This window comes from Ovis canadensis, chromosome 5, assembly GCF_042477335.2.
Source record: "Ovis canadensis isolate MfBH-ARS-UI-01 breed Bighorn chromosome 5, ARS-UI_OviCan_v2, whole genome shotgun sequence".
Lineage (NCBI taxonomy): Eukaryota > Metazoa > Chordata > Mammalia > Artiodactyla > Bovidae > Ovis > Ovis canadensis.
In genome coordinates this window covers 59,496,298-59,524,155 of record NC_091249.1, presented here as the reverse complement: position 1 = coordinate 59,524,155, position 27,858 = coordinate 59,496,298, and the positions used below count along the sequence as shown (strand labels likewise).

At 42.8% G+C, this 27,858-nt stretch overlaps 1 protein-coding gene across 12 annotated transcripts in view; it reads left to right on the top strand.

Annotated features, from left to right (window-relative positions):
- The window catches only part of MACROH2A1 (macroH2A.1 histone), an 81,400-nt gene that overhangs the window by 30,048 nt on the left and 23,494 nt on the right, over positions 1–27,858 (top strand). For 6 of the 12 annotated variants that reach the window (XM_069592103.1, XM_069592099.1, XM_069592098.1 and 3 more), the window contains exons 3-5: positions 3,738–3,844; positions 4,288–4,485; positions 25,551–25,658. In XM_069592103.1, coding sequence (XP_069448204.1) covers positions 3,738–3,844; positions 4,288–4,485; positions 25,551–25,658 — 413 coding nt within the window. Of the gene's footprint in view, positions 1–3,737; positions 3,845–4,287; positions 4,486–25,547; positions 25,659–27,858 lie in introns of all 12 variants that reach the window. The other 6 variants (XM_069592101.1, XM_069592097.1, XM_069592096.1 and 3 more) reach the window with 1 other exon arrangement.

Below are 27,858 nucleotides of genomic sequence, written 5' to 3'. Positions count from 1 at the left end.
TGGTCGCTTGTCAACTGCCCCAGCCCTCTGCCTGCCGCAGTGCAGGAGTAGGGTGGAGCCAGGAACACACTTCTCATAAAAGGTGTGTCTCTGAGGTGCTCCATCTTGTATGTCCCTTGACGAAGGAGTTGCTATGGTAACTATCCATCTGGAAAACATGCAGGAGTAAACAGAAGATAAAGCTCTGGCTCAATCAGCCAAAATGTGAACCTCTGCCCTTCTTTGTTACCCCATATGATGCTGCTCCCTCCCTCCCGACGGGGCTGAGGGTCCACTCTTTGAAGATAAGGAGTGGGAGGGCCAGCTATCTTGGTCTTCACAGATCAAAAGCGAGCTGGAGTTTTGCAAAAAGAAAGGGGGTTTCTGGGTCCTTGGTGAAGAGGCAGAGGAATGACAAAGGAGGGACACTTCAGCCCAGCTATTTCCAAGGCGCTAGATACTCCTCGCCCCACTCCACACACCTCCCCAACCCCTCCATGTGCATCTCATCGTCACTCCCAGATGGATCCTGTCTGCCATCCCTGAGTCCATGCTGAATTAGCAGTTGTCACCGTTTAGTTGCTCAGCCACGTCCAACTCTTTGCAACACTATGGACTGTAACCCGCCACGCTCCTCTGTTCATGGATTTCCCAGGCAAGAACACTGGAGTGGGTTGCTGTTTCCTTCTCCAGGGGATTGTCCCAACCCAAGGATTGAACCCACGTCTCCGGCGTTGCAGACGGATTCTTTACCATTGAGCCACCGGGGAAGCCTTGAATTAGCAGTCAGCACAATCCTTGAAATATCACAAGTGGAAAGACTTGGCCCATTGGAGATTTTCGACATAATGGGAGAGTGTAGGGGTGTGTGGGGGGTGTGAAATCAGTGGCAGTTCAGAGGATTTCCTGGAGAATTGGTCGTATTTCTCATCTGCGGGTGCCGCTTAGTGGGAAGCGCACTGCTTCTCGTGCTTGTGCTCCGCACGGCCTGTCCCTCGCCCAGATGCTGGAACGTGCTGGAGTTCTGCACTTCATCGTCACCGCCTTCCCCACAGGAAAAAAGCTAGAGTAGTGATGCCAAAAATAAATGACCACATCCCTCTTCCCCTACCCCCACCAACGGCCACTGTTCCTTCTCTTGGGGAGAGCCTGCACCGGTACTCTGGGCAGGAAGAGGAAACAGGCCACCTCCACTTTCCCGAGAAACCGTAATTTCAAACGACCTTCTTACCGCAGGGATGGGCTTAGGGCACTATGGTGGGTTTCTCTTTGTCTCTTTTTTAATGAGGGCCTGGTAACGGATTCTTAGCACATCATGGGGACAAAGTTGTAATCCCCCAGCCCCCTTCTGTATATTCCTGCTGTAGAGAGTGATGGCCCCATGTTTCCTGTGGCCCCACAGTGGAGAAAGGCTGGGGAGGTGGGGGGGTGGGAGAGGTCAGGAAGCCAGCCAAGCGGGCTGCAGCCTAGTGGTGCCAGCAGCCCCTCTCCAGCCTTCCTGCCACATGGGCTGGCTGTGGCTGGCTCCCCTTCCTGTGCCCTGACTCCCAGGGTCTGGGCTCCTGCTTGGCTTCCTCCAGGCGGGGAGTTAGACAATAGTGTTGTAGGTATACTGCCTCCTCCATGAACGGGGGCGAGTGGAGTCCAAGCTGGGCTCATTTCTGCAGCTGTACATCAGGTCACTTAAGCTTCCCAAGCACTCTTTCTTGCTTGGTCATGATAGGGTCATCTCCTCTGGGCTTCGGCACACACAGCCAACCGTCAGTTACAGGGAAGCTTCGGTAAAATTGACGGGATCCTGGTACTCAGACTGTTTGGGGGACAGCCCTGTTGAAGCTACTGGATGAGGGCGGGAGATGTATTGACTATATCACCTTCCTCCCTGGGCCTCGCTCTAGTGACTTGCAGGTGTGCCTTTCAAGCACATGCACGTAAGGATCCCTATGACCTGGGAGCATCAAGCAGGCAGAGCCTCAAGTGTCCCTGGTGTCCACTTTTCATCAGTGCAGCGATTATTGAATTCCTGCCTTGGATTGAGGGGAACCCTCCTGATCCAGCTATGGGTAGCCAAGCAGCTGTTCAGTTTGACACACGGACTCATTTTTGCATTGGGTTCAGCTGTAACAGTAGTTTAACACTGTAAACCATGTAGGTTTAGTCACTAAGTTGTGTCCGACTCTTGCGACCCCATGGACTATAGCCCATTAGGCTCCTCTGTCCATGGGATTCTCCAGGCAAGAATACTAGAGTGGGTTGCCATTTCCTTCCCCAGGGTAAACCATGTAATATTGTAAATTTTAAATATGTGATTTTAATGTAGCTAGAATTTTTTTCCTGCAATTATTTTATAATGATGCCAAGTTTTAACTTTGCTGGACAAGTCTAGTGTTTACAACATAACTTTGAATATTATAAATCCTTTAGTACTAGGAAGAGGCCAGACTTGAGTTGAGCCCAGAAGGGTGGGCTAGATGGATGTTGCAGGCAGGGCTGTGGTGTGGACAGAATTGCAAAAGTGGGGATGTAAGATACATTTGGGGACAGTCTGCATTTCTCATTAAGAAAATGAGACGAAAGTAATGAGGTTGACAGTTCACAAAGAGAGCTAGGCCACCAAGGAGGGGAAAGAATCTCTTCCTGAAGGGCATTTCCTCATTTCTCCCATCTTTGGTGCTTTTGTCTTATCTGCTGAGACCTTGTCCCCAAAGACTGGTCAGTAACCTCTAACTTAGCACCAACTATAGGTCAGGCTCATCTCCTTCTGGGTTCTTAATTATTTTGTGGAAAATGTCAAATACACAGTATGTTGAGAGAGGAACTCTGACGTCTTACTCTCTCACAGGTGTTAACGTTAACACCTGTTACATCACCACATTTGTTTTCCTCTGTAGACTCTTCCAGAATTATTTGAGTAAATTGCAGATACCAGGGCCCTTCACCCCTAAATACTTCAGCATGTATCTCCTAAGGACAAGATGCTCCCTTCAGAGTGGTAATACTGTTATCACACCCAGGAAAATCAGTGACTCCTTTGTGTCTACTATCCAGCCTACACTCAGATCTCTCAGTTGTCTCCAGAATGACTTCTATAAATTTTTTTGCAATCAGGATCCCAGTGAGTATTGACACTTTGTATCTGGCTGTTGTGTCTGTGTAGCCTCTTTTAATCTTCTACACCCCACCTCTTTTCTTTTATGTTTTTATGATGTTGACTTTGTAAAGGGTGCAGTCATATCCTTCCAGTTTTGAATCTGAGTGTGCAGGCGTTCAACATTGATTCTGTTAACAGAAATGTACTGAGTAACATGCCACCTCCCCCTGATGTCCCAGAAACCCCTGCTTGACTCCTCGCTCAGAGGCCACAGTTCTGGCCCCAGGGGGTTGCTGCTGATGATATCTGGCATGCTGACTGTGGGCAGCCCTGTTCTGGGAAGAGAGTTCAAATCTGAGCTCTACCACTTCTCACTGAGGGCCTTTAGCTGGTAGTCCTTTCTCCTCTCCAAACCTCAGTTTTGCATGTCTGTAACAAAGGGGTTGGGCCAGGGGTCTCGCTTATCCCCCTCAGCTTTGCCTCTCAACACCATTGTGACTTGCCACCAAGTGTTTCCAGGCAGACTGCCTGCAGCTTCGTGGCTCAGGCGTCAGGACACTGCTGCCTGCTCCCCTTCCCGCCACTGAGAACAGGGGATTTGGGAGGGTGCACACAACTCTCTGATGCTATAATGTGACCATACGCCCTTCCTCTCCTCTCCCCAAAGCGGAGATTCTGGAGCTGGCTGGCAACGCGGCAAGAGACAACAAGAAGGGCAGGGTCACGCCCCGGCACATCCTGCTGGCTGTGGCCAACGATGAAGAGCTGAATCAGGTATGGGCTCTCCTCTGCCTCCCCAACCCAAACACCCCAGCAGGCAGTCTTGCGGCCTAAGAGCTGTCTATCCGGAGGGAGGGTGGTGTTTGGCTGGCTGTCGAGGGTGTGGACTGCTTGTGACTATTAGCCACTTCCCTGCCCTCCCCCCACCCACCCCGTGGCAATTTTTCCCTACGACTTTATTGGTTGGGGGTAGGGGGAATAAAGAAAGATATTTGACTCTCCTGGAAGAAAGATGGTTTGGAAACTCCACCCAAGTGAAGGAGTCTGAAGCCTGCTCCCTGTGTAGTGAGCCAGGGTCCTGTTAGCATCCTTGTAGATGCCACAGAGGAGAGCGCTCTGCCAGCCAAGAGCAGGAGCATGGGTGGGAGGACTGACTTCTTAAAGGTCATGGACGGGGTGGTCCGGCTCACCGTCTGCTCATTTGGTTTTCCTGCAAGCTGCTAAAAGGAGTCACCATAGCCAGTGGGGGTGTGTTACCAAACATCCATCCAGAGTTGCTAGCGAAGAAACGAGGATCCAAAGGGAAGTTGGAAGCCATCATCACACCACCCCCAGCCAAAAAGGCCAAGTCTCCGTCCCAGAAGAAGCCCGTGTCTAAGAAAACAGGGGGCAAGAAAGGGGCCCGGAAATCCAAGGTGAGTATGTGATTTGGCAGGGATGTGTGAGGTGTGGGGCCAGGCAGGTGCAGGTAGGTGGGGTCACAAGGGTGCCCCTTCCTGCTGAAGGCTCATTCCCCTCCTGGGTTGGGGGCCTGTGGAAACAAATGGAGCTGACGACAGCTAGTCCAGCTCAAGTGGCCAGAGTCTGGATGCAGGTGGGAAACTAGATTTCCCTGGGCAGAGGTGATGTGGGGAGGTGCCGGGGCATAGAGACCCAGGCTGGAAGGGGCCAGTGCCTGCCCTTCGAGGAGATGCCCACGCCTGTGGGGGGAGGGCACCTGTGTGTGCAGGGGCTTCCCTGTGCGAGCAGCTATCAAGCCCTGCCCAGAGGTGCCGGCTGCAACACTGGCCGTTGGCACGCCCGAACTGTCGTTGTGTTGCCATGGCTTCGTGTCCTCTTCCGAGCCTGTTGTAGCAGGAATGGTTCAGACAGTCAGCTCTTTGAAATGATTGCCTTGTTAGGAGGAAAATGGATGCGTTGTCTGGGTGCCTCCTGCCGGACCCAGTTTGAACTGAGACTAGGCCATAGGTGCTGATCTTGTGGGGAGCGAAACCTCCTCGTGAGTGTGACCTAGTGTCTTACGGAGTAGGGCAGGCCGACTGATCCCAAGCCAGGATCTAGCTCATCCACCCTCGGGAGGCCCACGCCTATAACTGGTTGTGCTCAGCCATCTGAGACTCCGGGGTAACTGGGACACATGTTCTCTGTTCCTCCTGGCTGGGCTCTGCCTCTCAGCTGTTGTCACAGACCCCAGGACCAGCAAGCTAGGACCAGTGCTGCTCTGTGTTTAGTGAAATGGAATCTGAAGGCTGCCCTGTCCTGTGGTGTCCTCGCAGGAATCATCCTTCCGGCCCCCCAGCCAGACTAAGGAAATTCTTTGTGGCGGAAGGTGGCTTCCTCTTTTGTAAGTCACATCCCTTGGAAATGCCATGAGGGGTCTAATGCAGTGTCAGCGTCAGGACGTTTTTCCTAGAGCCCTCACCGCAGGGAGATGGTGAGACACCTTCCCAGGACAGGTCCAGGAGCCCTGACCCGGAGCCACACACCAGCCCACGCTCCCAGCATGTCCCCTCCTCCAGGCATGTCCAGAGACCAGGCAGGCCTTCACCAAATGGAGGGGCACCTTCTGAGACCTGTAACCTCCCACCCACACTGTTTGTGGACTCTTTAGCTAAGGTATTAAGAGGCTATATTTTTTGTTCACCCTTCTGTATGTAGACAGTCACTTCCCTCATTCCCTCAGTTCAGTTACTCAGTCGTGTCCGACTCTTTGCGACCCCATGGACTGCAAAAATGCTGGGCTTCCCTGTCCATCACCAACTCCTGGAGCTTGCTCAAACTCATGTCCATTGAGTCGGTGATGCCATCTCATCCTCTGCCATCCCCTTCTGCCTTTAGTCTTCAAACACTTCCCTGAAAACTACAAAATTTAAATTCTTCTTGCCCACAGAGCCTCTCAACCCCACCCCACCCCACCCACCAGCCTCAGAATCACTCCCACTTCTTTGAGAGAGAAACCTAATACTGGAGAGTGTCCTGTAAGTTATTTCCAGACACTGCATTCCACCTAGCTCACAAGTCCTGGAGGAGGTTTGGGGCAGGCTAGGGACAGGCAGGGGATTTCACAGAATACTGTTACTCATTCCTGCTAACTATAAAATTAGCAGATTGAACAGGTTTTTTTTTTCCCCTTACAACATTTGCATTTGTGGGGAGGGGCAGGACAGGGCAAAGCCAGGGCATCCTGGCTTTTTTAAATGTTGAAAAATAAAACGGAGATGCCAAGTCCATCATCTCTTGACTGTGGGCCTCAGGGAGCTGGCTGCCCGCAGAGCAGGGGCCAGCAGGGGCAGAACTGCGTCCCTGCACGTAGCCTTTCTGTGCCATGGCCAGGGTGTGGCCTTGCTCACGTGGGCCTCTGCTGCTTGAGGTTTGAGCGCCTCTTCAACGCCAGTGTGCCTGGCGATCCTGGGTTGAACCTCACTCCCAGCGCCCCCAGTCTTCTGTCGTAGTTTTTGCCTCATGACTTTATGAACTTCATGACTTACCAAACATTGGGAATGCTTTTTCTTTCTTTTTGGATTCGAAATACAGAGGGCATGTATGTGTGTGTCTTTAGCTTCTAGTAGCTATATTTGGAACTCGGTGTTTCTAATAACCATATGCCAATAATCACTTGAACACTCAACTTCTCCCTTGATTACAAAAGCAGGAAGTCTGTTATGGTGGTCTGTTTTTCTTCTACACAATAAAACACATTGTCTGCTTACTGTACCAGTATTTGGCTAACATTAAACCCTGGGGGAAGCTGAAATTGGAACCGTGAACAGCTAATTTTCAAAACATTTGTTTAATGTAAATTGTGGTGTCAGCTCCCAGAAACAGCAGAGAACCCTGCATCTCCAGGTTTAAGTGGAATGTTCTGAAAATAACCTTTCCAGAGACATGCAAAAAAAGCCTTAGTTACATGCTAAAGCACTTGTAGTGAAAGGGAGTTGGTATTTTTCAAGTGTCAACACTTGAATTCCAAATCATAATTTTTCCCCCAATTCTATGTAATTGGAAGGTTTTGAAAGTCTCCAGTTGTGACAGCTGAGTCAGCTATAGTGGAAACTGTTAGAGAAGGCGACACAACCCACTGGGTGCTGGGCGTCCAGGGCCCTTGCAAGTGCCTTGGGGTTTCTCCTAATTGGGTGGCCTCAAGCGAGTCTATGCCTCAGCTTACCCACCCTAGTGAAACAATGGGTTCCATTTCAGCCCTACAGTTTAGTGACTTTAATGAGTATTTGTGTGGGTAGTGTGTGTGAGTTTGGATAGTATGAAAGAGTATGTGGTAATAAAATCTCACTCACACCACAGTCCTCCCACTTCTCCCCAGAGCAGAGTTCTCATGCACCCTTTGAGAAAGTCTAAGCACATGAAAGCATATGGATATATAAAGCCTTCCTGATACTACTAGCTTTAAATATATATATATATACACACACACACAAATATATATATACACACACACACATACATCTTTCAGTTCAGTCGCTCAGTTGTGTCTGACTCTTTGTGACCCCATGAACAGGATGTTTGTGACCCAGCATGACAGGCCTCCCTGTCCATCACCAACTCCTGGAGTTCACCCAAACCCATGTCCATTGAGTTGGTGATGCCATCCAGCCATCTCATCCTCTGTCGTCCCCTTCTCCTCCTGCCCCCAACCCCTCCCAGCATCAGGGTCTTTTCCAATGAGTCAACTCTTCACATGAGGTGGCCAAAGTACTGGAGTTTCAGCTTTAGCATCATTCCTTCCAAACAAATCCCAGGGCTGATCTCCTTCAGAATGGACTGGTTGGATCTCCTTGCAGTCCAAGGGACTCTCAAGAGTCTTCTCTAACACCACAGTTCAAAAGCATCAATTCTTCAGCACTCAGCTTTCTTCACAGTCCAACTCTCACATCCATACATGACTACTGGAAAAACTATAGCCTTGACTAGATGGACCTTTGTTGGCAAAGTAATGTCTCTGCTTTTCAATATGCTATCTAGGTTGGTCATAACTTTCCTTCCAAGGAGTAAGCGTCTTTTAATTTCATGGCTGCAGTCACCATCTGCAGTGATTTTGGAGCCCCCCAAAATAAAGTCTGACACCATTTCCATTGTTTCCCCATCTATTTCTCATGAAGTGATGGGACCAGATACCATGATCTTTGTTTTCTGAATGTTGAGTTTTAAGCCAGCTTTTTCACTCTCCTCTTTCACTTTCATCAAGAAGCTCCTTAGTTCCTCTTCACTTTCTGCCATAAGGGTGGTGTCATCTGCATATCTGAGGTAATTGATATTTCTCCCAGCAATCTTGATTCCAGCTTGTGCTTCTTCCAGCCCAGCGTTTCTCATGATATACTCTGCATATAAGTTAAATAAGCAGGGTGACAATATACAGCCTTGACGTACTCCTTTTCCTGTTTGGAACCAGTCTGTTGTTCCATGTCCAGTTTTAACTGTTGCTTCCTGACCTGCAGGTTTCTCAAGAGGCAGGTCAGGTGGTCTGGTATTTCCATCTCTTTCAGAATTTTCCACAGTTTATTGTGATCCACACAGTCAAAGGCTTTGGCATAGTCCATAAAGCAGAAATAGATGTTTTTCTGGAACTCTTGCTTTTTCCATGATCCAGCGGATGTTGGCAATTTGATCTCTGGTTCCTCTGCCTTTTCTAAAACCGGCTTGAACATCAGGAAGTTCACAGTTCACGTATTGTTAAAGCCTGGCTTGGAGAATTTTGAGCATTACTTTACTAGCGTGTGAGATGAGTGCAGTTGTGCAGTAGTTTGAGTATTCTTTGGCATTGCCTTTCTTTGGGATTGGAATGAAAACTCACTTTTTCCAGTCCTACAGCCATTGCTGAGTTTTCCAAATTTGCTGGCATATTGAGTGCAGCACTTTCACAACGTCATCTTTTAGGATTTGAAATGGCTCAACTGGAATTCCATCACCTCCACTAGCTTTGTTCGTAGTGATGCTTTCTAAAGCCCACTTGAGTTCACATTCCAGGATGTCTGGCTCTAGGTGAGTGATCACACCATCATGATTATCTGGGTCATGAAGATCTTTTTTGTACATTTCTGTGTATTCTTGCCACCTCTTCTTAATATCTTCTGCTTCTGTTAGGTCCATACCATTTCTGTCCTTTATCAAGCCTGTCTTTGTATGAAATGTTCCCTTGGTATCTCTAATTTTCTTGAAAAGATCTCTAGTCTTTCTCATTCTGTTGTTTTCCTCTATTTTGCATTGATCGCTGAGGAAGGCTTTCTTATCTCTTCTGCTATTCTGTGGAACTCTGCATTCAGACGCTTATATCCTCCTTTTCTCCTTTGCTTTTCGCCTCTCTTCTTTTATGAATCTTATTCCCCAATGACTTGGCAGTGTGGCTTCAGTGGTTGCTGGTGCCAGCTTTGTATTCCAGTTCTGATAGTTCCTGGCTGTGTGACTTTGGAAAGTTTATATCTCTAGCATCTCAGTTTCCTCATCTGTAAAGTGGAGGTATGTCACAGGGTGGTTGGGAAGCTTAAAAGGGAATCCACGTGGAATGCTTGCAGCAGTGTCTGGCACACGTCAACTGTTTCTCTTACTCCCCTGGCAGTTCTGGTTCATCTTGGCATGTGAGCTGCTTTCGTATCTCATGGTGTGACCCCAGTTACTGATACTGTAAACAGAACCAGCGTACCCAGTTCTCTGTGGACTGTTCCTTGTGTCCATTCTGAGAAACCGCGCCATAGTGACCATCACTGTGCCTGGGTCTCTGTGTGCAAGTGCATCTGTAGGAGAAAGGCCTCCAAGTGGACTTGCTGAAGGAGACAGTGTGTTTTTAACCTTGATGGCTATTACTCACATATACAGCATATTATCCCATTAAGAAATTTTGAAAGTTGCCTTATTGTTTTCCCGTTTGACACTTGAGTAGTTGAAGGAAGATGCACGCGTGCGATCCGTGTTTTCTCGTCGGCCTGTGCTTGCTCCCCTTCTTGGTAGTGAGGGTATAGCACCTCGGTGCTCAGTGAGCTCTGGTCTGGTGAGGGAGGCAGAGTCATTACAGAAGTGGGGTGGGCAGCGAGTGGCTCTCTGCCCATGGTGAAGTGGAGTGACAGTAGGGCAGCATCGCCTTACATAGGTGGTCGGGGGAGGCTTCTCTGGGAAGGCAACGTTGAAGGAGAAGGTGTCTAGGCATTCCAGTGACAGAGAAGAGAGCTCCTGGCACAGGGTGGGAGCACACCTGACTCCTCCCAGAGAGAAGGGGGCAGGCCTTCGTGCGAGGTCCCCAGCACATCATAGAAACCTGGGGACCAAAGATTCAAAGGAAACTATGCCTAAATCTTCTAGGTTGAGACCCCTTGACACAAGGCTTGCCAAGATTTACAGGATAAGCTTTAGGGCATCACCAAGAAGATAATTTTTGCCAAAAATTCTGATAAAAAGTTATCTCACCTCAGATTTTTCAAATATATATCCATGCTACCGCCTCAACTGAACTCCACCCTCATGTGTGAATCACTCTCCTTGATCAAGAAAATACACTTGCTCCTTTTTGCCTGGCAGAAAGCCCAAGATGATTTTGGGAGAGTGCCTCTTTCTTTTTTGAGAAATATTTTAAACTGCAAATGAGGGATGAATGTTCTGGTAAGGGATTCCAAAGAAAAGGATGGGTTCTTTTTTGAAGATGCCATCCTTGCAAAATTTTGCTGACTTTTTAATGAAATCTCCAGAGATTCAAACATCAGAGCAGATGAGACTTGGCCGAGATCATTAAGATCTTTTTTTGGTACAGTTCTGTGTATTCCTGCCACCTCTTCTGAATATCTTCTGCTTCTGTTAGGTCCATACCATTTCTGTCCTTTATTGTGCCCATCTTTGCATGAAGTGTTCCCTTGGTAGCTCTAATTTTCTTGAACAGATCTCAGTGTTTCCCATTCTATTGTTTTCCTCTATTTCTTTGCATTGTTCGCTTAAGATTGCTTTCTTATCTCCCTTGCTATTCTTTGGGACTCTGTATTCAGATGGGTATCTCTTTCCTTTTCTCCTTTGCCTTTCACTTTTCTTTTCTCAGCTATTTGTATAGTTAGTATTCATCGTCTCATATACAAAAAAGAAGCTTTTTCTCCTTGTGATAACAACTCTCAGAACCTGCTCTCAACAAATTTCCTGTGTCTCATACAGCAGTGTTAACCATGGTCTTCATGTTGGATATTACATTCCTAGTACTTACCTGATAACTGGAAATTTGTACCTTTTGACCACTTTCCTCCAATCCCTTCTGCCTGAACCCTCTGTCCTTAGAAACAGATCTGATCTTTTTTCCCTGTGAGTTTGGTTTTCCTGTTACTGTTTTTTAAGATTCCACATACAAGAGAGATTATACGGTATATATGGCATTTTAATTTCTCTGACTTACTTTACTAAGCAGTGCTGTCAAGGTCCATCCATTTTGTCATGAATGGCAGAATTTCCTTCATTTTTATGACTGATTAATACTCCTTTTTGTTTACATAGGGGAGTGTGTGTCATACTTTATCCATTCTTCCATTGATGGCCATTCTGGTTGTTGCCGTATTTCTGTACCTTGGCTATTACACGTAATGCTGCATTGAACATGGAGTGCATATATCCTGTTGCAGACAGATTCTTTACCAGCTGAGCCACCAGAGAAGCCTGAGAATACTGGAGTGGGTAGCCGATCCTTCTCCAGCGGATCTTCCTGACCCAGCAATCAAACCCATTTCTCCTACATTTCAGGCGGATTCTTTACCAGCTGAGCTACCAGAGAAGCCCTTATATCCCTTTGGGTTGGTGTTTTTGTTTCCTTTGGATGAATTTTCAGAAATGGAACTGCTGAATCATGTGGTAGTTCTATTTTTAATTTTTTGAGGAACCTCCACAATGCTTTCCATAGTGGCTGCTCCAATTTATGTTCCCATCAACAGTGAACCAGGGTTCCTATTTCTCTACATCCTCACCGACACTTGTTATTTCCTGTCATTTTGATAATAGCCACTCTAACAGGTGTGAGGTGCTATTTCATTATGGTTTTGATTTGCATTTCCCTCATTTCCAACATTAGTGATGTTGGCCATTTGTATGTCTTCTTTGGAAAAGTGCTCTCGAGTTTTTAGCTCTTGTGTTGTCAGAGTTTTTATAAAGGTCCATAGGTTGCCTTTTCATTTTGTCAATTGTTTCTTTTGCTGTGTAGAAACCTTTTAGTTTAATATAGACCTACTTATTTATTTTTGCTTTTGTTGCCTTTTCTTCTGGCATCAACTCCAAAATCATTGCCAATACAAATATCAAAGTGCTTACTGTCTGTTTTCCGCATGGAGTTTTATGGTTTCAGCTCGTATGTTCAAGTTTTTAGTCTATCGTGAGTTGATTTTTGTGTATAGTGTAAGATAGTGGTGCAGTTTTATTCTTTTCCATTGCTTGTTGAATTTCCTCAACAGTATTTATTGAAGACACTGTCCTTTCTCCATTGTATATTCTTGGCTCCTTCGCTGTGCATTAGTTGACCATAGATGCCTGTGTTTGTTTCTGGGCTTGTTATTCTGTTCCATTGTCTGACTTTGTGCCAGTATCATACTGTTTTCATTACTACAGCTTTCCTAGGTAGTTTGAAATGTGAGAACATGAGGCCTCCAGATTTGTTGTTCTTTTTCAAGACTGCTTTGGACAGTTGAGGATCTTTCATGGTTCCACACAGATTTTAAGATTGTTGTATTTCTTTTTAAAATACCATTGGAATCTTTTTCACATTTTACTGTTTTCTTTTTTTTAATTGAAGTATTATTGATTTATAATGTTAATTTCTGCTGTAAAGCACTGTGATTCAGTTACACACACACACGTTTATATATGTATTTTTTTTTAATTAAGAGCACATTTTTATCTTTTAAATTTTATATTGAAGTATATTTGATTTACATTGTTGTATTAGTTTTAGGTGTACAGCAAAGTGATTTTTGTTATTCACATACCTGTTCTTTTATTTTTTTAATTGGGGTATAGTTGCTTTACAATTTTGTGTTCGTTTTGCTGTACAACAAAGTGAACAAGCTGTGTATACATATATCCCTTCCCTCTTAGACCTCCATCTCTCCCCCACACCCCATCTATCTAGGTTACCACAGAGCACTGAGCTGAGTTCCCTGCTTGGTCATTCTGACTGATGTGAAGTGATAGCTCATCGTGGTTTTGATCTGCACTTTCTGTAATAATTGGTTATGTTGAGCATCTTTTCATGTGCCTTTTGGCCATCTGTATGGGCTTTCTAGTGGCTCAGTGGTTAAAAAAAAAAAACAAAAAACTTTGCCTACAATGCAGGAGTTTGCCTGCCAAGCAGGAAACATGGGTTCAATCTCTAGGTCAGGAAGATCACCTGGAAAAGGAAACAGCAACCTACTTCAGTATTCTTGCCTGGGAAATCCTATGGACAGAGGAGCCTGGCAGACTACAGTCCATGGGGTCACAAAAGAGTTGGCTATGACTCAGTGACTAATGGCACCCCACTGCAGTCCTCTTGCCTGGAGAATCCCATGGACAGAGGAGCCTGGTGGGCTGCAGTCCCTGGGGTCGCGAAGAGTTCGACATGACTGAGTGACTTCACTTTCACTTTTCACTTTCATGCAGTGGAGAAGGAAAGGGCAGCCCACTCGTGTTCTTGCCTGGAGAATCCCAGGGACGGGGGAGCCTGGTGGGCTGCCGTCTATGGGGTGGCACAGAGTCGGACACGACTGAAGCGACTTAGCAGCAGCAGCAGCAGCAGTGACTAAACGACAATAGTTGTCTTCTTTGGAGAAATGTCTGTTTAGGTTCTTCTGCCCGTTTTTTGATTGGGTTGTTTTTTTGTTATTGAGCTTCATGAGCTGTTTATATATTTTGGAAGTTAATCTTTTGTCAGTTGCTTCATTTCCAAATATTTTCTTCCATTCTGAAGGTTGTCTTTTTGTCTCATCTATGGTTATCTTTGTGCAAAAAGCTTTTACATTTAATTAGGTCCCATTTGTTTAGTTTTGTCTTTATTTTCGTTAGGAGGTGGGTAGAGAAAAAATCTGCTGTGATTTATGTGAAAGAGTGTTCTGCCTGTGTTTTCCTGTAGCAGTTTTATAGTGCCAGGTCTCATGTCTAGGTCTTCAGTTCATTTGGAGTTTATTTTTGTGTATGGTGTTTTTGTTGTTGTTCAGTCTCTCAGTTGTGTCTGACTCTTTGCAACCCCATGGACTTCCTGCCGCACGCCAGGCTTCCTTTTCCTTCACCATCTCCCAGAGTTTGTTGAAATTCATGTCTGTTGAGTTGATGATGCAATCCAACCATCTCATCTTCCATTGTCCCCTTCTTATGCCTTCAGTCTTTCCCAGCATGAGGGTCTTTTCCAGTGAGTCGGCTCTTCACATCAGGTGGCCAAAGTACTGGAGCTTCAGCTTCACCATCAGTCTTTCCAGTGACTATTCAGAGCTGATTTCCTTTAGGATTGGCTGGTTTGTTTTACTTGCTGTCCAAGGGACTCTTAAGAGTCTTCTGCAGCATCACGATTTGAAAGCATCAATTCTTTGACATTCAGTATGGTGTTAGAGAATGTTCTCATTTCATTCTTTTACATATAGCTGTCCAGTTTTCCTAGCACTGCTTATTGAAGAGACTGTCTTTTCTCCATTGTATATTCTTGCCTCCTTTGTCATAGATTAAGTGTGTGGCTTTATCTCTGAGCTTTCTAGTCTGTTCCATTGGTCTGTATTTCTGGTTTTGTGTCAGCATCACACTGTCTTGATGACTTTGCTTTATGCTATTGTCTGAAGTCAAGGAGCCTGATTCCCCCAGCTCCATTTTTCTTTCTCAAGCTTGCTTTGGCTATTTGGGATGTTTTCTGTTTCCATACAAATTATAAAATATTTTGCTCTAATTCTGTGAAAAATGCCATTGGTAATTTGATAGGGCTTGCATTGAACCTGTAGATTGCTTTGGTAGTATAGTCATTTTTGTAATATCGATTCTTCCAATCCGAGAATATGAACTATCTCACTATCAGTTTTGGGTCATCTTTAATTTCTTTCATCAGTGTTTTATAGTTTTCTGAGTACAAGTTTTTACCTCCTTTGGTAGGTTTATTCCTAGGTATTTTATTCTTTTTGTTGTAATGATAAATGGGATTGTTGCCTTAATTTCTCTTTATGATCTTTTATTGTTAGTGTATAAGAACAAAACATTTCTGTGCATTGATTTTGTATTCTGCAACTTTACCAAGTACATTGATTAGCTGTAGTAGTTTCCTGGTGGCATCTTTAGGATTTTCTATGTATACTATCATGTCATTGGCAAACAATGACAGTTTTACTTCTCTTTCAATTTGAATTCCTTTTATTTCTTTTTCTTCTCTGATTGCTGTGGCTAGGGCTTCCAGAACCATGTCAAATAACAGTGGTGAGAGTGGACACCTTTGCCTTGTTCCTGCTCTCAGAGGAAACGGTTCCAGTTTTTCACGGTTGGGAATGTCTGCTGTGAGCTTGTGTGTGGCCTGTATTATGCTGAAGTAGGTTTCCTCTAGGCCCACTTTCTCGAGATTTTTTTTTTTTTAAAGTCATAAATGGGTGTTGAACTTTGTCAAAAGCTTTTTCCGCACCTATTGAGATCATATAGTTTTAATTCTTCAGTTTGTTAATGTAGTATGTCACAGTGATTGATTTGCAGATATTGACAAATCCTTGCATCTCTGGGATAAATCCCACCTAATCATGGCATATGATCCTTTTGATGTATTGTTGGGTTGGTTTGCTAGTATTTTGTTGAGGATTTTTACATCTATATTCAGTGATATTGGCCTGTAATTTTCTTTTTCTGCTATATCTTTATCTGGTTTTTGGTATCAGGGTGATGGTAGCCTTGTAAAGTGAGTTTGGGAGTGTTGCTTCCTCTGCAGTTTTTTGGAAGAATTTGAGGAGGATGGGTGTTAATTGTCCTCTAAATTTTTAATAAAATTCACCTGTGAAGCCATGTGGTCCTAGACTTGTGTTTGTAAGGAGTTTTTAAGTCATAGTTTCAATTTCAGTACTTGTAATCGGTCTGTTCATAGTTTCTATTTCTTCTTGGTCCAGTCTTGGGAGATTGTACCTTTCTAAGAATTGTCCATTTCTTCTAGATTGTTTATTTTCACTGGCATATAGTTGCTTGCAATAGTCTCTTATGATTTTTTATATTTCTGTAGTGTTTGTTGTAGCTTCTTTTTCATTTTTATTGATTTGAGTCTTCTCCCTTTCTTTCTTGATGAGTATGTCTAAAGGTTGGGATTTGATAATATCACAAAAGCACCTCTCCTACCATCTTGTTGTGGCTTCTTTTCTTTGAAAATACCTTTTTTTTGGTGCCTTCTAGTATCTTTTGTCACTGGTTGCTCAACAGTTAGTTTTGATTCTGATGTTTTCATGAGAGGAGGTGACCATAGGCTCTTCTATTCCGCCATCTTGCAGAGATCTCTCTCCATTGGAATTTTGATAGGGATTGTAATGGATCTGTCAATTACTTTGGGTAGTATAAACATTTTAATGGTATTAATTTTTCCAATCCTTGAGCATAGAATATCTTTCCATTTATTTGTGTTTAATTTCTTGCATCAATGTCTTATAGTTTTCACTGTGCAGGACTTTCACCTTCTTGTTTAAGTATAATCCTTGGCATTTTATTCCTTTAAATGTTGTAAATTGTTTTCTTAGTTTCTGTTGATGATAATTTCATTATCAGTGTATGTTTTGAAACACCACATAAAACCGTGTATTGATTTTTTTGTCCTGCAACTTTACCGAATTCATTTATTTCTAACTTTAGAGGTTTTTTTGTGTATAATATGTCATGTTCAAATAGTGACAATTTTCTTTCTTTCTTTCTGAGTTGGATACCTTTTCTTTTTCTTGCCTGGTTGCTGTGGCCAGAACTTCCAATACTACATTGAGTAAAAGTGTCAAGAGTGTCCATCCTTGTCTTGTTCCTAATCTTAGAGGAAAAGCTGTCAGCTTTTCACCACTGAATCTGATATTAGCTATGGGCTTGGCATATATGGTCTTTATTATGTTGGGGTATGCTTCTTCTGTACTTACTTTGCTGAGGGTTTTTCATCACAAATAGATGTTGAAGTTTTTCAATTGCTTTTTCTGTATCTATTGATATGATCATGAGTTTCATCCTTCATTTGTTGATATGGTGTATCACACTGATGGATTTGCAGATGTTGGACCATCTTTCTATCCCTGAAGTAAGCTCTACTTGATCATGGTGTATTATCTTTTTAATGTATTGTTGAATTCAATTTGCTAATATTTTGGTGAGCATTTCTGATCTGTGTACATTAGGGGTATTGGCATTTAATTTTCTTTTGGTGTCCTTGTCCTGTTTTGGTAGGATAATGCTGGCCTTGTAAAATAAGTTTGTGAGTGTTTCCGACTCTTCTGTATTTTGTAAGAGTTTGAGAAAGATTCGTATTAATCCTTCTTTAAATCTTTGGTAGAATTCACCAACGAAGCTGCCTGATCCTGGACTTTTGTTTATTGGGAGGTTTTTAATTACTGATTTGACCTCTTCAGTAGTAATTGGGTCTGTTCAGACTATCTGTCTCTTCACAATACACTCTTGGTAGGTTGTATGTTTCTAGGAATTTATCCATTTCTAGGTGTTTTTTTAAAAATTTCTCTTGGTTTTCTTCCTATTGGTTGTTCAGTAACATGTTGCTTAACCTTCACATATTTGTGATTTTTTTTCAGTTTCCTTCCTATAATTGATTTCTGGTTTTATACCATTGTGGTCAAAAAAAGATACTTTATGATTTCTTACATTTATTAACACTTGTTTTGTGGCCATTCATGTGGTCTATCCTGGAGAATGTTATATGTGTACTTGAGAGGGAGTGTGTATTCTGTTGCTTTGGGTAGAATATTCTATATGTATCTTTTAAATCCATCTGGTTTAATATGTTTTTTAAGGCCAGTGTTTTCTTACTGATTTTCTGTAAGGAAGATCTGTCCGTTGATGAAAATGGGGTATAAAGTCTCCTATTGTAATTGTGTTGCTGTCTATTTCTTCCTTTAGGTCTGTTAATATTTGTTTTATATACTTAACTTGCTCCTATGTTTGGTGCATAAATATTTACAAATATTATATCTTCTTGTTGGTTTGACTTGTTTATCATTATGCAGTGTCATTCATTTTCATGGCAATCATTTTTTTTCTGCTTTTTGAAAAAATTTATTTATTTTAACTGGAGGCTAATTACAATATTGTGGTTTTTGCCATATATCAACATGAATCAGCCACGGGTATATATGTGTCCCACCATCCTAACCCACCCCCTAACCCACCCCCACCCCACCCCTCTGGGGTGTTCCCAGAGCACCAACTTTGGGTGCCCTGCTTCATGCATCGAATTGGCACTGGTCATCTCTACATACGGTAATATACATGTTTCAGTGCTATTCTCTTGTATCGTCCCACCCTTGCCTTCTCCCACATAGTCCAAAAGTCTGTTCTTCACAACTGTGTCTCTCTTGCTGTCTTGCATATAGGATCGTCATTACCATCTTTCTAAATTCCATATATATGTGTTAATATACTGTATTGGTGTTTCTCTTTCTGACTGACTTCACTCTGTACAATAAGCTCCAGTTTCATCCACCGTATTATATCTGACTACAATGTGTTCTTTTTTTATAGCTGAGTAGTATTCCATTGTGTATATGTACCACTACTTCCTTATCCATTTGTCTGCAGATGGACATCTAGGTTGCTTCCATGTCCTGGCTATTATAAACAGTGCCGCAGTGAACATTGGAGTACATGTGTCTCTTTCAATTCTGGTTTTCTCGGTGTGTATGCCCAGCAGTGGGATTGCTGGGTCATATGGCAGTTCTGTTTCCAGTTTTCTAAGAAATCACCACACTGTTCTCCATAGTGGCTGTACTAGTTTGCATTCCCACCATCAGCATAAGAGGGTTCCTTGCTTTCCACACCCTCTCCAGCATGCATTGTTTGTAGACTTTTTGATAGCATCCATTCTGGCGTGAGATGGTACCTCATCGTGGTTTTGATTTGCATTTCTCTGATAATGAGTGATGTTGAGCATCTTTTCATGTGTTTATGAGCCATCTGTATGTCTTTGGAGAAATGTCTGTTTAGTTCTTTGGCCTACTCTTTGATTGGGTTGTTTATTTTTCTAGTATTGAACTGCATGAATTGCTTGTATATTTTGGTGATTAAGTCTTTGTCAGTTGTTTCATTTGGTATTGTTTTCTCCCATTCCGAAGGCTGCCTTTTCACTTTGCTTATAGTTTCCTTTGTTGTACAGACGCTTTTAAGTTTAATTAGGTCCCATTTGTTTATTTTTGTTTTTATTTCCATTACTCTGGGAGGTGGATCATAAAGGATCTTGCTGTGATTTATGTCAGAGAGTGTTCTGCCTATGTTTTCCTCTAAGAGTCTTACAGTTGCTGTCTTACATTTAGATCTTTAATCCATTTTGAGTTTATTTTTGTATATGGTGTTAGAAAGTGATCTGGTTTCATTCTTTTACAGGTGGTTGACCAGTTTTCCCAGCACCACTTGATAAAGAGATTGTCTTTTCTCCATTGTTTATTTTTGCCTCCTTTGTCAAAGATAAGGTGTCCATAGGTACATGGATTTATCTCTGGGCTTTCTGTTTTGCTCCATTGATCTATATTTCTGTCTTTGTGCCAGTACCATACTGTCTTGATGACTGTGGCTTTGTAGTATAGTCTGAAGTCAGGCAGGTTGATTCCTCCAGTTCCATTCTTCTTTCTCAAGATTGCTTGGCTATTTGAGGTTTTTTGTATTTCCATACAAATTTTGAAATTATTTGTTCTAGTTCTGTAAAAAATACCATTGGTAGTAAGAGAGTCATTTCCTAGGCAGGTTGATAAGAAGTCTAGGGGTCCCCAAGGAGAGAGGGGTCTGGAATTCTCAAGGAGGAAGAAAGGACACGCTTTCTTTGTCCCTCTACATTCCTTAGGATTATATAACAATAATGTATCCTGCTTGAAGACTAGTCTCTGTAAAAAACCTTCTGGCTAATCCTGTTACCTTAAGGTGTAAATTATGGGAGTAGGTCTAGTGAGGTCTTTACAACCTCCAGACATTCTTTTGATTCACTGTAATAACTAATTAGAGAATATATAACTCCATGGCTAACACTAGCAAGGGGGTACTCTTTGTGCCCCCTTCTGGTACCTATGTCAGAAGCTTTCTCTGTCCTTTCAGTTCATTTCAGTTAAGTTGCTCAGTCGTGTCCGACTCTTTGCAACCCCATGAATCGCAGCACGCCAGGCCTCCCTGTCCATCACCAACTCCCGGAGTTCACTCAGACTCACGTCCATCGAGTCAGTGATGCCATCCAGCCATCTCGTCCTCTGTCGTCCCCTTCTCCTCCTGCCCCCAATGCCTCCCAGCATCAGAGTCTTTTAACTTTATTACACAAAAGCTCTGAGCAATCAAGCCTCGTTTCTGGCCCTGGATTAATTTCTTCTCCTCCGGAGGCCAAGAATCCCGGCGTCTTTGCGTGGTTCAGCAACAACCTTTCAGTAGCTTGATAGGGATTGTGTTGAATCTATAGATTGCTTTGGGTAGTATACTCATTTTCACTATATTGATTTTTCCAATCCATGAACATGGTATATTTCTCCATCTATTTGTGTCATCTTTGATTTCTTTCATCAGTGTTTTATATTTTTCAATATATAGGTCTTTTGTTTCTTTGGGTAAATGTATTCTTCATTGCAGTGGTGAATGGGATTGTTTCTTTTGATTTTCTGTAAGGAAGATCTGTCCATTGATGAAAGTGAGGTATAAAGTCTCCTATTATAATTGTGTTGCTGTCTGTTTCTTCCTTTAGGTCTGTTAATATTTGTTTTATAAACTTATTTGCTCCTATGTTGGGTGTATAAATATTTACACATATTATATCCTCTTGTTGGGTTGACTTGTTTATCATTATGCAGTGTCATTCATTGTCTGTTGTTGTTTTAAAGTCTGTTTTGTCCCATAGAAGTATAGCTACCTTAGCTTTCTATTGATTTTTATTTGCATGGAAAATGTTTTTCCATCCCTTTACTTTCAGTCTGTGTATATTCCTACATCCGAAATGGGTCTCTTGTAGGCAGCACATCGATGGGTGTTATGTATTCATCCACTCAGCCACTCATTGTCTTTTGATTGTAGAATTGAGTACATTTACATTTAAAGTAACTATTGATAGGTATGTACTTATTCTCATTTTAATTGTTTTTGTCTGTTTTGTGCTCCCTCTGTTCTTTATTTTCATGCTTTCTTCCTTTGTGGTTTGATGATTTTCTTTAGTAGTATGCTTACATTTCTTTCTTTTTGCATATCTACTATTGGCTTATTCTTTACCTTGAGGCTTATGTATAACAACATAACAGTCTATTTAAAATTAATAATAAGTTTGATCCCATTCAGAAGCTCTACATTTTACTCTTCCCTCCATTTTACATTTTTTTTGCTTGTGTGTGCTTGCATGCGTGCTAAGTTGCTTCAGTCGTGTCCAACTCTTTGCCACCCTGTGGACTCTGTCCATGCCAGGTTCCTCTGTCCATGGGAGTCTTCAGGCAACAATACTGGAGTGGGTTGTCATGCCCTCTTCTGGGGATCTTCCCAACCCAGGGGTAGAACCCACGTCTCTTGTGTCTCCTGCATTGGCAGGCAGGTTCTTTTCCACTAGCACCATCTGGTCCTTAACTAATTATTGTAGTTAGTTATTTTTAGTACTTTAATCTAATTTTCCTGTTGGTAAATTAGTGCCCTTTCCATTGAGTTTAAAGAAGTCTTTATTATTTCTTGTAAGGTGAGTTTAGTGGTGATGAACTCCTTTAGCTTTTGCTTGTCTGGAGAACTGTTATCTTTATTCTTCACTTCTCAAGTAGAGCTTTGCTGGGTAGAGTATTCTTGGTGGGAAGTTTTTTTTAACTTTTAGCACTTAGAAAAATCAAGGCATTTCCTTCTTGCCTGCAAAGCTTTTGCTGAAAAATCTGCTGGTAATTTTATGGGTTTTTTTGGGTAACAAGTTGTTTTTTCTTGCTGTTTTAAAGATTCTCTCCTTATCTTTAACTTTTGCCACTTTAACTATAATGTATCTTGGCATGGATTTCTTTGCATTCATCTTACTTGGAACTCTCTCAGGTTCCCAGCAGGATTTTCTTTTTTATGGCTAAATTATATTCCATTGTAAGTATGTGTTTGCGCATGTATGTGTATCACATTTTCCTTATCTGTTTATTTGTTGATGGGTGCTTAACATTGTTCCCATGTCTTGGCTATTGTAAATAATGCTCCAGTGAACATGGGGTGCAGCTATCTCCTCATATGTTTTCATTTCCTTTGAATACATTCCCAGAAGTAGAATTGCTATAGCACATGGTAGTTCTATTTTTTATTTCTTGAAGGATCTTTATATTTTTTCCATAGTGGCTGGACCAATTTACAGTATGGGGCAGCAGCTTTAGTGCAGATGACCACATGCAGATGAATGCTTGCTGAAAATTACCAGTTTTATCACAGGCTAAGCTTTGTAACCTGACTGCATAGGCAGCTGCTGGCTTGTATGAGGGGCACAGGGAGCCATTCAGGCCCCTCCTCCCAGTAAAACCAGCTCCAATTCCCAGATGCCTGAAATTCTATCATTTAGGGCTTTCTAACCTCTTAAAATTCATGTATCCTTGGACAGAAGCAATAAATCTATGTCTGTTTATCAACTGCACTCCATTCCCAAGTATTTACTGAATATCTCCTGTATGAATGGTGTTCACTGGGTAGAGTATTGGCTTTAACAGTTTTTTGCTTGCATACTTCCTAAAGCAGTTTTGAAAATCTTCATATCTCATACATCTAAAATTTGACAACTAAACTTCTCATACTAATAAATTTATATATAAAGGGCATAATTTTGATATATAATAAATATTGAAATTTAAAAAGAAAGCTCTTTCATTGCTCATTTAAATGTATCCAAGTAAATCTAATTACTGTGATGGTTTGATATACCATAAAATACACAAGCAGGCTCTTTTTTTTAACAGTTGGAAAATCTACATCATTTTTCTTCTTTGAGCCCTTGTTTCCCTTCCCTTTCCCCAGAAAATTTTATCCTAACATAGTACATTTTTCTTTGCTTGTACTGTGTTAGTGATTTGCACAACAAAAATAATTAACATAAATTTAAATTCATTAAAAAAAATTTCCTGTGATCATAAAAGCACTAAATGTTATGGTTTACACAGGATTGGATAGTTATCATCTTTATTAATAATACACAATTGATCAAGCTGATAAATACTTGACCCATTTTAACTATTGAGAAAGTAAAAGTTTTTGAAGCTGTATCATGTCATAGGATTCAAGGAGATAGTTTTTTCAATTAACTCAAGTACCCTAAGATGAACGTTGCTTATTGTAAAAATGAATCATCATCCTATATTTTTATACTTTTAGGTACAGTGCCTGGAAAGTCTTGCTCACAAAAATAATTAAATGGGAATGGAAAGGATTTTGTTATAGCAACATCACTCAATCCTCTGAACTCTTTCTGAGTTACACGCCAACAATCACATAGTAATCTGTCATCAATTTGTTTTAATAAATGTTTTATTTTAGAATTGTTTTAGATTTATAGAAGTTACAAAGCGTGTGTAGAGAATTTCTGAATATCCCTCACCTAGCTTCACTGTTGTTAACATCTTCCATAACCCTGGTACATTCATCACAACTGAAACTGGCACTGGTACACTACTATTAACTAAACTCCATCAATCCTTTCTTTAATGATGAGTCAGCTGCTAACTCAGTTTGGTATTTCTTCAGTTTTGTTGAAAGCACAGAATTAGAAACATCTGACTTGTGAAAGGATTTGTCATCCAGCCTTTGCCTTTCTTGTTTCCTGGAAAGTATATCAAAAAAGGCTTTACTAAGACTTACTGTGTAATTGTTGATTATACGTGTTTCTCTTTTACTTGTCAAATTTGATACACTCAAATTGTTAGGAAATCCAGAATAGTGATAATTTTAATAGATCTTTGCTAATACCATGTGTCTTAAGATAAATGTATTAAGATATCTTAATTTGCTAATACCATGTGTATTAAGATAAAATGCTTTCTGTCTTATTTATATAAACACCTTGGAGCATCAAATTTAGTTCATTTTATAGAAAATGTTCCAGGTTAGCCATGTAACCTAAATGGCAAACCAGTCCTTATTTTTAAAGCACTTAGTAAAACTAGACCTTACTTTTCAATGTCAGTAAAAATGTTAATATGTTAATGAATTTGAGTATTAAAAGGGCAAATGGATAGGGCACGGGCCTTGCCCTGAATTTACTGTCCAGATCCTTCTTTCAGGAAGGCATAGCCACTTATATTTCTCACCCCCTACTTTCTTGATTTGCTCCCATTAGACCATCCTTCAGGAGTGATGTCCTTTTTGATAACAATTGGGGGAAGAAAAAAAGTGAGATACCTAAACAAAAATTGCCATTGTGCTCACCGTCCTCACTCAACAATATATCTGAATATAAAATAAATCCCCAAATGAGCCAAAATATCCATTTCTAATACACGCCTCATCCTTAAGAGAAATGAAAGACTGAGAAAGGCACGCATCCCTACTGGAAGGGTGGTGTGCCACACAATATCCACTCTTGGGAACTGAGAAGTGGTTGTGAGGGGAGGCCCAGCATGAAGCCTTGATTGCTGCTTAGACCACTCTTAGGACTGATCCATTTCAGGAAGAGGTAAAGACTTTAGGAAGCTGAGGATCTGGAGAGTAATTAAACCTCTCTACACAACATACCCTTGCAAGGCTCTTAGAAACCCCAGGAGAGTACATCCTTCACTGTGAATGATGCCAGAAAGAGGCCCAGGAGCCTACCAAGATTCACGCCCACTGCTGGGGGTTGGGGCATTTCAAGGGGGCAGATCAGCTCACCAACAGCCCCTGTATGGAGGCTTCTCCAAGGCGAGTCTTAGTGAAAGAAAGTGGGAGAATCTTACCTCTTGAGCTGGGGAGGCTTGGAGGGTGATGGTCCTTGGTCTGCTTTTCTGGCTCTTTGAGAACTAAGTACCCAGAGCAGTTTGTTTTTTCCTCTCAGATATGAATACTGTACAGGCATCTAGAAAGTGAAGACCCTGAATTAAGAGACATTTGCTTAGTCTACAGTTATACAAGTGTTTCTGTTGTAAATTATCACTGTGAAGTTTTGCCTTTAAGTAGCTTTTTTTTTTTTTTAAGACTCTAAAGTGATGAAAATACAATTTAGCACTGTGTGGAATTCTTGGACTTGAAAATAGGCCTGCAGCCCCCAAATGCTGAGAGCTGGTAGTGATTTAGTTTCCTGTTTTCTCTTGAGTATTATGGGCAAGGCTTTCTTTTCACCTGTCTGTTAGAAAAGCCCAGATTCACGTGGCCTCCACCTGTGCGGGCCGCATACTGACTCTTCTATTTGTGTAAGAAGAAGCAGGGAGAAGTCAGCAAAGCCGCCAGCGCCGACAGCACGACCGAGGGCACACCCGCCGACGGCTTCACTGTGCTCTCTACCAAGAGCCTCTTCCTTGGCCAGAAGGTAGGCCAGCGCTCTCCCCAGTCTGCTCACGTGCCCTGGGACTGATGGGTGCCTCTCCCAGCAGAAAAGCTGCCTGGGGACCACTCCTGGCCTCGTGGGCTGGCGGAGAGAGTAGGGGCGGGCAGCTTTAGGAAAGAACTCTCGGGGAGGGCTGGGCCAGGTGCTGAGGGGAGATTGGCAGGTGGGGAGAGGAGATAATGGTGGTGTAGAAGAGGGACAGGAGCTCCTATGGGGTTGGAGACACCCTGGGCTCAGTCTGTGGAAGGAGCTGCGTACGTGGGAGGACCTGGTCATCCTATAATCCTGACCAGAAAGTCAAAACCAGGGCCTGGAAAGAGAAAGATGTAGCTGGCAGCCCAGGCATTCTGGTGAATACTGGAGGTGGAGCCTTGATCCAGGGGCTGGGATTGTTGCTAGACACACCGTGCCAGCTGAGGAGTCCTCAAGCCAGTTGTTTGTTTGTTTTAACCATGGGCAGTATGTTTTCAGCTGCCCCAGTGGTGCAAATTTGCCAGGACACTACATGGTTTTGTAACAGATGATTCACTTTTGTTGAAAATAAAAATGATGCAAAGGCTTTTAAGACCGCAGAAGGAGGGTTAATATTTCTCTGTTAACACCAAAAAAGGGGGTGGAGAGACAGTGGGAATTATTTGGCTGATTTTTATTTTTTTACCCTACATTAAAAAGTATTAAAGGCATGGATCTGAACTTCCACATAAATTGCATTTAGTCTGAATGTGGTGAACACTTGGTCCTGAAGCTGCATCATTTTTAAAAGCTCACCGTCAGTTTGCTTTTGCATCTCAGTGACACAGTCCCCCTGCTCACTTCATTGCAAGCCTCCTCCTCCCCTCCCGCTTCCCGTCACTGATTGCACTCAGGCTCTCATGACGCAATTCCTGTGGTGGACTCTGTGTTCCAGCAAATAACCATTACAGTGTACATTTTATAACCATTGTCTTCTGTATTTTGTATGCATTTTTCAAAGGGAAAATATAAGCAGCACTAGTTGTCATCTTAAGGTCTGGGGCTTTGAAAGTTTTTTTGTGTAAAATATTTTTTATTGATAAAATTTCAGCACAGCAGTGAAAGCAACCACCTGGGTTTACTTTCACCCTTTAACCTGTCCTTTGGGTAATATATTGAAAGTTAATGTGACCTGTCACCCAAATTGCTTTCGTTTGAACTAAAGTGTGAAAAAGCTCTGCAATTTAAGGACTAGCTCCAGTGTGCTTTAGATCCCAAATGCTATTAGCCGGGACTTGGAAGCCTGTTAAACAGGTACAACCGTGCAGCCCAGGAGCCACCCTCTCCCTCACTCCTTCCCTTGCCCCACCCTTGGGTGCCTCTCCCTCCCCTGTGTTCTTCTTGCTCTCTCCTGCTGTTTACTCCAAAACCTGCCTCAGATCGGAACTCCTCGCACCCCCGTGCAGGATCCCTACAGTGGCAGTGCTCGGCCATACGGCGCCTGTGTACACATAGAAGCGCTCTTCTTGGCCGTGGGATCAGCGCCTCAGGTGCTACATATGAGGCCTGGGAGGGAGCCAGCAAAGGCTGCAGATTCATGGCTAGCACTGCTGTGACCAGGCAGCGCCACCTGCTCCGTGCTGGGTTCAGTCTGCCCACTGACCTCAGGGTCAGCACCACAGGCAGGAAAGTACTGGAAAGTACAAATCCAGTGAACACTGACTACACCCGACTTAGGTTGGAAGGGGAAGTCCAAAATGTTGTAGAGAGGCACTGATACTCTAGAGTAATTTACAGGTGTGTTATCTAATCCTATATAGGAAATACAGGAAAATGGAAGCAGTGGGCTCGACAGTAAAGCTAACGTGGCTGTTCGATATCTTGACTTTTGGAGGAAAAGCCTGAAAGGATGGGCTGAGCTGGAGCCCAGTGTAACATGGTCAGCTGTGAGAGAAGGGGCTGAGTGCAGAGCCGGAAGAAACACTCACCTTCTTTCCCATCCAGCTTCATGACCCCGGATACACACATCCAGGATGAGCTACCCCAGACCCAGTCCTGTAGGCACCCTTTAGCAGAGTAAACTGTGTCTCCCCGAAAGTGCTGTCACAGAATAAATCAACATCTCAAGTCAGCCGGGGCACCCTGTTAGAAAATAGTGTCCTTGGAACCCTGAGCCCCTGCAGCATGAGAAAGGGAGTAAATAGTCACAGTTGGCAGCATTACTTTGAAG